At 36.3% G+C, this 12,057-nt stretch overlaps 1 protein-coding gene across 7 annotated transcripts in view; it reads right to left on the reverse strand.

The window, feature by feature from the left end:
* Positions 1-12,057, reverse strand: part of KDM4C (lysine demethylase 4C) — a 268,042-nt gene that overhangs the window by 104,991 nt on the left and 150,994 nt on the right. For all 7 annotated transcript variants that reach the window (XR_010083425.1, XM_063422095.1, XM_063422094.1 and 4 more), the window contains exon 12: positions 11,757-11,868. Coding sequence is in view for 6 of the 7 variants with exons in the window: in XM_063422095.1 (XP_063278165.1) it covers positions 11,757-11,868 (112 nt within the window). In the remaining variant the exon portion in view is untranslated. The remainder of the gene's footprint in view (positions 1-11,756; positions 11,869-12,057) is intronic.

The raw sequence follows: 12,057 nt of genomic DNA on the forward strand, positions 1-12,057 counted from the left end.
TCTCTGATCAGAAGTATCTGTTAGAAGGACACAAAACAACTGCAGCCTCCAGCTGGCTCCATTCAAAATCCACCTAAACTGAGGATTCTCAAAATAAGAACAGAGAACAATTTGTAGGGCTCATACTGACTGAAAGATCTCAGAAACTCCACTGTCATAAGCAAGCACACTTTCTACTTCAGCTGTGAATCAGTGTTAATTCCAAGTACTGAAAACCTGCAAAAACTGTGGTGGAAACATGTCTTCCTACAGTGAAAGATACATTGCCCCCCATACCCCACCAAAAAACAAGCATCTACTTTATAAGACCAGTATATAATGTTTCAAGAAACGCTATGAACATTATGTTTCACTCATAATCTTACATATTGGCATTTTTCTGAAAGAGCATGAGAATGCTCTCAGTTCTTGTAAAGCAAGTTTTGATGAATAGTCACTTATGCAATGCTGCCAACCAACAACACTCTACGATATGCACCATTATGCAGTCAAGCCTTCATTGTGATAACTTGGCCTTGCTCTAAGAGCAGCTACCAACAGCCCAAGACTGGCAATTTGAAAGATAAAGGTCAGCCAATGCAGTGATATGAAACATAATATATGTCTATAAGGAGCATTTTCTTTACACAGCACAAGAAATGGAGCTGGGAATCTACCTTGACTTCTGTGTCTGCTGTAACTCAGATCAAGTCACTGACACTTCCTCACAGTTCAGTGACAGTAAGTGCATGAACACGACTCTGCACAGGTGCATAAAAGAACTCCTTGGTGTGAACTCTGGTGTAATCTAATTTTTTTTCAGCTTTTTGGCATGCAAGATACATTTCAACTTAAGAGGTAATCAAGACAAAAGTGAATAAAGCATCCTTAGTATTCTTCCACATGGAAACTTTCAACTCAACTACAGTTCAAAATACATCTCACTGTGAGAGACACTAAAAGAAAAGGATTTGAACCTGCTAGCCATGACAGGGAAATCGCACTTCTATTGACAGCATTGTTCAAGAGATGGCACACTCATGCATAACACATAGACAGACTGACAAATACCAAGGAAAGGTATTTACTTTGCAAGTCTGTTAGTATGCACATGTTTTTTAAACACTCTTATATGAATAAAGTCCATTTCTTGTAACTTCTGTTACATGTCTGGCTGCAAATACATCACATATTCATGCTGAAGTCTAAAATGGATTAATAGTCAAAAAATGTTTTAACTGGATGATGTAATGCAGCCTATTCCTCAAAAACATCTTATTGTCACCACTAATAGTGGTCAGAGATCTTGAATTCCCCTAAAGCACCTGGGCATTTTTACTTCACTGCAAATATAATGCTTTTTTTTCTAGTATTACTTTACCATATACAATTCATAATTAGGTTAAATATTTTGTTTCCTAAGGGGTAAGACCAAGTGCTCTTTTTTCCAACAGAAAAGCAGAAACACTTGATGATACAATGATGACTTTAAATGAATGATTATCAGTTGATATAAATCTTATTGTGTCATACTGTGCAGATTTTGGCTGGGGGAGAGCTGATTTTCTTCACAGTAGTGAGTATGGAGCTGTGTTTTGTATTTGTACTGAATATTACATTGATAGTATAGAGATATTTTTGTTATTGCTGAACAGTGCTTGCATAGCATCAAGGCCTTTCCCACATCTTGTGCCACCCTGACAGTGAGTGGTACAAGAATATTCCAATTGTCTCCCCAGTCTGGTGTGTGGGGGAGTGAGCGAGCAGCGATGTGGTGCTTAGATGGCAGCTGGGCTTAAACCACAACACATATAATTCAGCCATAGTATTACTGGTGATTAGCAAGGTGATTAGCAATACTAAACTATGATAGTTGGTGATAGTTCCTGCTATCATCTTTGTACTTGAAAAGAGTATTTCTATAGGATCAATTAACCTCTGTAAGTAATTTCAGAAATACCAGTTCTCATGAATGTGATTATTCATATGCATCTGTACCCCTTCACATATTTAAGAAAAGTGAAATAATTCATGAAAATAAATAGTGCAGACAAAAAGAAAATTATAGCCCAGGATCTGTTTTGATACAAAGGAAACTCCTTCCATAGCAAAGCATTTCTGAACAGTCACTATGTTGCTTTCCAAGTGGGTAAGTGAATGAATGAATTGTTTTCACTTATGTTACTGGTTTAACATTTTGTGGGAAACTTGCTCCAACATACAATGCTAATGCTTTGAATGGTTTTTGCTTACTAAGTTAAACTCAAATTATCAGGCAGAAAACATTTGGGCCATTTGCAAAATGGGCTGTTGCCAGCATTTGCTGATTTAACCCAGCAGATGTGAAAAGCCATAGACAGTAATACAGTACAATTTGCTTTTGCCAATCTCAACAATGACTTTGCTGCTTGGGGTTATGTTCTACTGATGTTTCCTGGCTTTGTACAGCAGCATTCTCCGCTATGAAGAGCACAGAAGCATCTGTTATTTTTCAGGTAGTTGAGCATAATCTCAGACCTGGGAGGCATTATCTGTAGTTTTAAATGTCCTGGAGGAAATAATAATAATACAAATGTAAAAAAAAAATTCAAAAAGAGACAGTTGAGAAAAAGTCTTCTACTTGAACACTTTACTATTCCAGCAGTGTATCAGCAAACTTAGTTTCAGAAACTGTCTTTTTTAATTTTCAGTAATGAAAGACATAGGTCTCATAGCAAAATATGAACAGAAAAACTTTAAAAATTTATTGTACTGTTCAAGAACTTTAATTTCTTGTATGGGACCACTGAGAACAAGTACTACGAAGTATGTATACACTTTTGGTTAGAGAGCCTAATTGCCAAATTAGCTATTAATACTTCAGTTCTCATAAAAATTGCATGTAAAGATAACTATTGAATCAGAGCTCTAGAAGTTAAACCGAAGAGTTCCTGGATGAAATCAGGTTTAGCTCCCAAAATGAAGTCATGGGGTGCTTTAATTAAAAAAAAGTTAAATGTAAAAATAGTATAAGACATCAGCTGTAGCAGATGTCAGAATGTTTTGAAAAGTTTGAAAAATTCAGCATTTAAAAAAAATTTAAAAAACAATTTCACAGATTTGGAAGATTTCATACTGGGATAGTCTGACTTTCCTTCATCATAGTATTAGAGCCCCATGATGAAATTCACATTTCTTTTGTGATTGAACTGTGTATTGTGATTGCTACACTTGGCTCAATGTAATTTGTACATCTTGTGAATGAACTGCATATTACAATTCAACATCCTGCTAAATATAATTTGTATCTTAACTGTAACTTAAATGCATTGCTGTATCACTCTGCTAAATCAAAATCCCAAGTAATTTCAAGACGAAAATTCTGTATTGTTCACTAGACCATTCACACAAAATATCCAGAAGAATTAACTAATGTAATGTAATGTAACTGGTTACATTAACTAGCACAGTCAGCAGGCTTTTCCTGAGGGTGAGTGGTACCCACTAAAATAGTAATGATTACTTTGGCAAAAACATTCTTTCTGATTTGGTGTTAGTCACAAGTAAGAACCTAGTAAGAAAAATCTCACTGTGATTAAGACTGGCTGCAGACAGGGCCACTACCATTTAAAACTGTAAGTAAAGTTAGTATAAATACTAACAAAGGCTGGAAAAATCTCACCAACAACTTTGAAAAGGAGGGATGGGAAAACCCTGACCATGATTTTTCATGGAAAGCAGGAAGCACTGATCCCACCAATACTTTAGATGAATATGAAAAACTGAAAGATTCTAAGAAGCTGAAGACAGGAGAGAATAGCAGGGCTTCACAAGCTGCTAGGTATTTATTTATGAGCACTAGTGCCTAAGTTAGAAGAGCAGAAATTAATGCAGCATATTAGAACAAGCAAAAGAAACAGTTAAATAGCATAATTTAAACAAAGTAGAATTCCTATTATACTGCATTTTCAATATGTAGAATTTGTAAAACAGCCATGGTCAGGCTGTGCTGGACCCCAATCTTTCTCTCTAACAAATTGCAAAGTAACTAAAATATACTTGATTTACATAGCTATGGTTCTGATAAACTAATTTAGAGAAAGCTCTGAGGACTCATAGCATAGAGATTCAGTTTACATTTAAATGATCTGTAAAACTAGTTTTTTGGAGCTATAGCATTGTTATTTTTGAAAATTACCATTTCTGTTTGCTTACTAATTCCTGCAACAAAGTAACTCTCTATTTGAAATAGTAGACCATAAAGATACCAAATAATTACACGGGGTAAAAACCAATCTTTTATTCACAGCATTCCCTAAATAGCTGCATTCCGCATGCACGTTTTTGTGCATATGGAAGAAGAATTTAACCTAGCAGTTAAGGTTCAATTGTCAAAGATGTCTACACATTCTAACTGATGCTAAAGTCCATGACAGTGTCTCCAGAAATACAGCTACTCACTATGTCCAGAAACCAAGCTCGAAGGTGACCCACTAGTCAGGCAGCTTTTTTAAAATGTGGACAGGAGGCCACAGAAAGGGATATACTCTTAAATCTGTATGAACTGCCAATATGAATTATGTACAGCATAATGGCATCATAGTTTCCATTATTGTATATATGTGTGTATATATATATTGTACATACTAAAGTAATTCCAGTAATTTCAGCTCTCTTTGCACTGTGTAAATTTAAATAATATCCCTTGTATTTATAAATCTGTTCAAAGAGGCATCTCAGCAAAACCAAAGCAGAAAGAAAAGAAGATCTGCTAGAATTACTGCACAGCTATATAGTTGTCAGTATAAAACCACTACAAAGCCCAGACTACAAGCTAATGTTTAGCACATATCTGCTCTATTGAAAAGCTTTAATTCATAGCACTTATTAACTGCTTCCTAAATTCCATTCCCTCATGTAATTTTTCACAGTTCTTATGAAAAAAATTGTATTTTGCATTCTAATGTAATCTGCTTGTGGTCAATGTACCTTATTACAATAAAAAAACTTGATCAATAACTAAAATTACATTGAAATTTTTAGGAACTCATATTGCCATCCATATATATGCTTACTGATTTACTAATTAAACACTATAGTCTTCCAGAGTACACATCTGTACAAAAGTGGAAAAAAGCAAGCTTTCTCCCCAGTCATCAAGCACGTTGTCGTGGTTGAGGGGGAGGTGAATTTTCCAGGAAGTTGTGGGCAAACCAATCAGCAGTCAGGTTTTATGCTGGCACCTGGAGTAGCCACTGGGAGGTTTGGAGACACCTCTGAGAACACCAGGGGTTAAAAGCAAGGACTCCCAGAGGGTCTGCCTCTTTTGGGTTCCGGTTTCAGCAGAGAAACATCTTCACCTCCTCCCCTGCCCAGCTTACAAGGCTGGGTGGAGAAGGGGAACCACGCGGCCAGGCTGAGGTAAGCCGGTGCCCCGGGGGGGAAGAGAGTGAATGGAACTGGAGCTGAGCTGGCCCCATCCAGGATGGAGGGGTGGAAAACTGTGGAGGTGCCTTCCGTCCCCGTCCCCACCCCCTCAGGGAGAAGGTGCCCAGCCGCCTGTGGGAGTTGCCCAGCCTGGGAGTGCCTGAGCCTGCAGCCCTGCCGGGAGCCAAGAACTGTTAATTCTTTCTTGGCAGAAGGAAACTTTTCCCAGACATTGATTCTCATGGCTAGTGGTTTCAGAAGACAGAGAGAAACAGCCTGGGACCAAGATGATAAAGTTAGAAGATGAAAAGAACCTTAGATGGGCAAAGATTGAAGAGGAGTAGCTTCTGAGGTGGACTTTTCTTGCATAATGTTAGCCATAGACTGAACTCAAGTCTCTTTTGAACATAAACTACATATTGGGTGGATGCAGCTGCCTCTGCTTTTGCTACAGTGACTGGCACTTGAAGAGTGGAGCGAACAGAGAAGAGAGGGGGAGGGTGAGGTGGCACCCTCTGCCCTCAGGGGAGACCTGCTCTTGGAACCCTCGGCCCCAGGGGAAAGATGGGGAGAGCTCGGCATGCAAGTATCCTTAAAAGAGCCCTGTATGCAGCTTTGGCCCATGGACAGTGGTGAGAGCACTGGACATGGAAAAGAGAGTGTCACCCTGGCAGACTTCTCTAGGCGGTGCCAGGGGTGGCATGGAAACACATAAGGGATGGACCCGTGTTTTCTGAGGAACAGTCTGTGGTGCGAGAGAGACTCCTCTCTCCCTTGCTGAACTGGAGATTGGTTTTTTTGAGTGGTGATTGTTTGATTTAAAACCCAAGGGTTTGGTCTATGGAGGGTAACATGTAGGGGGTGGAAACTGGGGGAGGAGAAGAAATGTTCTGGGAGGGTTTCATTTCTGTTTTGTGTGTGTGTTTAGGGTTTTCCTTTCTATTTTGTTCTTATTTAATGTAATAAAGTTTTGTTCTCTGTTTTCAAGTTTTAGGCCTGGTCTGCTCTGTTCTTGACCACATCTCACAGTAGCTCATTAGGAAAAACATACACTCATGGGTGCATTAACATCTGGCCAGTGCTAACCCATGACACATGTCTTGTCTATTAATAAAACGATCCCTCAGATACAACAGAATTCCTCAGTGATACTATATATCTTCTACTAAATACTTCCTTATTTTGGAAATTAAAATATAACATCATTGACCATACTGCCAAATGCTATATGATCAAATAAATATTCAATTATGCTGTTTGAGTGCTTCAGAAATAGTACAAAGCAGAATCACCAACATACTTCTGTTTGATGCTACTCTAAAGAGAAAAAACAGTACCAAGTTGGGAAAACATACTTTATGGTGATTTTGTATCTCTCAGGCAGCACAAATCTAACCTACATCAATACATTATTCCAGCACAAGTTCCTCCGGGCAAAACACAAGCAAAAGCTGAGGAAAAAGGTTACTTGAATGCATTCATTTTAGTTGAGATTGTCCAGAAGTTCTTCATTGAACCAAGGTCTTTTCATAAGTATGTAACTTCAGTATAGAAGATGCAAAACAGATTCAATCACAGATCCAAATTCATGAGAAATCAATGCTCAAATTATAAATTTCTGTCTCCAAGCTACAATTCCTGCAGATCACTGAAACAAATATCCCATAAACATTTCATACACTAGAAAACAATTGCATTTAAACTCTTTCAAGAACCAATTTATTAAATGTAATTATTTTGTACATTAAAATATATATATTACATACACTTCTCAGCCAAGAAAAGACAGTTAGCAAAACCCCTTTGGTATTAAAATTAATTCACTTTCTATACTAATGGTTTACAATGCAGCTGCAGATTTTGACAAATGTGATAATAATTCTATGGGCTAGGGTTTTTTTTTTAATTTGAAAAACTAAAGTTATTACTAGAATAACTTACTAGGCAATACTCTGCACCAACACACCAATTAATTAATCCTTTATTAATGCAAGTCATATGTTTTTTGTGTTTCTCTTTGGACCATAACTACAGAAACAGAAGCTCAGCTCCAGAAGATCACCCTACTGAAGGCATATCTGTCTCCTTGAAAAGTGTCACATCCAGTTTGCCTACCAACTCCACTGCCACCCTTGAGAAGGCAGCTGAGAGGATGCACTAATGCAGCAGGAAATATATTTTCATTTTGGCACACCTGATAATGAGAGATTATACTTGCCTTTCTATACAAAACTGCAATTCTATCCAGTCCCCTATAAGATAAAACACCGTATTTTAAAGCTAAGAAAGCAGCTCGATCAGAGCTGCAAGTTTCATCTAGAGAACAATGACTCTTCAATGATCATAACATACACCACTCTCCAGTAAATGAGGACAAATGTTAGACAAACTGGTTCGTATTCCACTCTTGATCAAAATATTGGCTAACCTTAGACCCTGTAGGTGTCCACTAAAAGGCAGCTAACGGCTACTCATGAAATATGTCAAGGGACAAGAGCTGGCAGTGGTAATAATCAAAGCTGTCAGTTCTTGCCATTTCTGGAGATCAGCTGCTGGCCCACACGGTTCAAAGAGTATTGGAAATTCAGGAAAAGCTTTTATTTGACCTTTTAACATATCCCTTTCCTAAATACCTACTACATATTATACCATATTTTTATAAAAGGTTTCTTGGGGTCTTCAGAACACAACATGCTTCATAAGTGTCAGAACTTTTTTGTAATTATGTCAATCATACCTTCAAAATTGAATTTAAACAAAACAGAAGTAATGTAGGTCCCAGAGAAAAGGACAGAAAACACGTTTTTCTAGCATACTTATACTATTGAAGGGGTAGGTAGTGCTGGACTCTTCAGTGCTAAAGGATGATGATATATGAAAAACATACATAAATTATGTATGTTTGATTAATATAATTAATTAATGCTTGATTGACCCATACTCACACAAAAACGAAGTATTTTAAATAAGTAAAAACTTCATTCAACAAAATAATTAGAAAAGGAAAAGCAGCACTGGAAACTGTAATACTAATGTGGTAAGTACAAACATGCCTCTACCAATTGGTTAACAAATTCTTATCTACCTATGCAGCACCTGGAAAAAAATTACTTTCTGAAGTGAGAACCTTCAAGCAAAATCTCACATTTTAAGCTCTGAAACAAAAGAATAGTAACTCCATCTAGAGGTGTAATTTTCCCCTTTTTAAGCAGGCTTAGCCTATTTATGATGTAACTGAACTAGCCTTAAATGGTTTGATTTCTAATAAGAAATTGAGAGCATCTCACAGCCACTATTTTCATTTGTAAAAGTTCTCTCTTTCTGTTTCCTTATCTTACAAACTAATGAAAGCAACATGAATTTGAAATTCTAAGTCATACTCAAAATGCTAAAAAAAATATACCAAGAGCACCATACTGAATTCAGTCTATATGCTATAATTATATCATTTAGAGCAATGAGAAATTTTAGTCAACTTGAATCTAAAAGCAGTTTCTAATGTTGCGTGACCAAATAGTGCTGCAAAGAAATCTCTGGGACCAATCAATGTGCATGCAAAGTTAGTATACTTGCTCCTTCTGCTGAATTTGCTTTTTTATTGCTTAAGTGAGCAGAAATACAACTGTATTAAATACAACAGAATATTTTTACCACAAGTTAATATACTGCACTGAGTATAAGACCAAGGTTCATTACATAAAAACTGTTAGTATGCTGAGTGTGACATACAGCCCACACTGTACTGCTGCACTTATTTTCTTGAACTGGCAGCTTGAGCTACAATCCCTAGGATTGATTCTCCAGTCCCTAGTGTTTCTCAGTGCTCAGTCTTTTCGGCATTTATTCCACAAGAAGTCAGATATACACAGGGAAAGGCTTCAGCGAGAGTGAAAAAATAACACCAATACACCACAAATAAATAATTAATCTAATTATTTTTCATAAAGAAATACACACATATGCAAAAAAATACAGTGATAAAAAGAAAGTACAAAACTAAAATGTCCAAGTGATCCTGTGGAAAAAATTAATTTCTGCCAAAGAACTCTGTATTAAAAATGAATTCAGAAAGTCTCTGCTAAGATTTAAGCATGCTGTTTAATACGATAGTATTCTATTTGCAAAATTACAATTCTGAAACAGCTGACAGTGTCAAAGAATTCTGCCTATATGTTATTAACATCCTCTGATCACCTCTATTCACAGAAACTTCTTAACAGAACCCTAATATCTGAAAGACTTCAAATGTATTCATTTGAATAAATATTATTTGTATTAGAAATAGCTACAGAGTATCCAACTTGTGGAAAGTGATACAAGTTGCAGATGAAATATAAAGCCTCTATTTCATAACTTTTCCAACAGCACTAGCCTGCATCTTCTTCCTTTATTTCGTTTGCAGTTATTATCTTACTGGACCCAGATAAATTAAAATACAAACTAATGTATGATACATAAACCCCCCTTGAATAACAATCAGAAATTACTGTACTAAGAGACTATACTAACATTGTCTCAGCCAGCATCATTTTTGCCCAAAAACACAGAGAACTGAGTAAGTAGGAATGCTGAATTACATTTCTACTAACTCCAGAATATGGATGAAACACCTTCATAAAGACAAATTCAGTCATTAGCACATTGATACTGATTACTTCCCTAGTATCTGACACAAACAATCTTGAAAATATCAGCAAATCATCTAGCCACACATCTTTAACCCACATGCCATCATGTGTCAGGCAACTTAGTAAGGCTACAGTTTGCCAGTCTCCTTCACCAGTTCTTCAGTCTTTGTCTTGGATGTAAACATTCTGCTCACCCAAATGCTGCTGTTTCTCTTTTGGTGCACTTAAAAAAGTCAGCGATTAAATTAGTTTACAATGAGAGACAGATGCAGGAAAATAATAATAATTCCAGTTCCAGCTAGGAAATACCAATAACTGCCATGTCCAATAAAACTGTTAATAACCTCCTTCAATCAGTAAGCAGACGTGCTTAATGGCTACTGATTCTAAGACAGCCCATACTTTCTTAATAACATACACTCTTATCTATCAGAAGGAAAATCATCGTGCAAAGAGAAAAGACTTTAAGGTATATGATTCTTGTCAGGATGTTGCTACTTTCACATAAAATTAATACACCAAAAAGTTGGCAAACTACTGGACAAGATGGAACATCTTAGTATTAGAAAAATCCTTGACTCAAAACTGTCATCACGTCTTCATCTAGCCAGATTATATCACACACAATGCATGCTTAAGTTGGAAATTCACAATATGTTTCAACCATAATGTTGAAAAAGCATCAGCAGGCAAAAGGAATATAATCTCTAATTTAAAAAAGAGCAACCTACCAAATATTAAATCTTTAATTACTTTACTAGATGAAACTTAGTATTAATATCATCCTGTAAATTACCATAACATTTTCTGAAATATGCTCTGTCTAGCCCTCAAGGTATTCAAACATACTCATATATGATACAGATCATGGGTCTAAACTGTCTCTAATTTTCAAAAAGATGCTTAACAGCTAATTGAAGTATCATGCCTGACAAAGTTGCAGCTCAGATAAAAACTCAAGAGTATAGCTTTCCAAAACTAGCAAGACAGAAGACACAAATCAGTTACTTCAGGGCTGAAACAACGAAGGAAGATGTATTGATGAGAGGTCAATTGAACTTACCGCAGTCAGCTCAACAATGCCTAACTTGTCAATTCAAAGTATAATATAGCTAAGTTACAAGAAGAAGAATCAATTAACAGGCATGCTGTCTCTCAAGTCAAGAAAATTTATCTGTAGCTGTAAGAAACAGCTACTGTTAATGAAACGTAATTGAGAGGGGAAAAAATCAGGTGAAAATTGCAGGTAAACACTGAAGTACGTAGTGATGTTTGAATCGGACCTGTAGTCACAGACATGACATCAGCTCCAGATTATAAAACTGTCTAAGGCAGTGTGAGAAATAAACTCCAATTCTGCTAACTGAGGAGATTCTGGAAAACAACACCTGAAAATTTTGTGCTTTACAGAACTAAAATGGTACAGTGATATGAAAATGGAATGTGTTTGTTTTCCATTTTCATCTATACTTTTGATGCATATTTCCATAACCTTCACAAGTCACATTTGATAGAATAAAGTATCTTTATTCATCAACTTTGGGTGGCTGTATATGTAATTGCTGGGGAAAGCAGATTTACTTTTTATATTTACTTCAGAGAAGGAAATTCCCATGTTGGGTGTATTTCTTAGATTTTATAGCCTGTCTGGACAAGGCAGTGACTCTCTAAATGCCTATATATATCTAGTCTCATAAAACCATAAAATTATCATCAGAAAAACTTATTAAATAGTCCACTTACCTTCATCACTAGTTGCTTGCTGTTTAACCAAAGTCATTGGAGATCGAGCTGGGGGTTTATATAGTGGATGACGCCAGCTCTTAGATATTTTCTTTCTTTCAACTTCCTCTGTCTGAAAGGAAAAAATGTAAATAATTTAGTATGTTATTCTGTACAATTAATTATGATAAACATAAACATTCTTCTGTAATCATGCACAGATATCAAGTCTGTAAATATGACCACAGTATATTTGAAAGATCTTCGATGTACCAATAAAACACTTGCCTCTAATTAACAATAAACATTTTAATTTTAAAAG

The sequence above is a fragment of the Prinia subflava genome, chromosome Z (genome assembly GCF_021018805.1).
Source record: "Prinia subflava isolate CZ2003 ecotype Zambia chromosome Z, Cam_Psub_1.2, whole genome shotgun sequence".
NCBI classification, from domain to species: domain Eukaryota; kingdom Metazoa; phylum Chordata; class Aves; order Passeriformes; family Cisticolidae; genus Prinia; species Prinia subflava.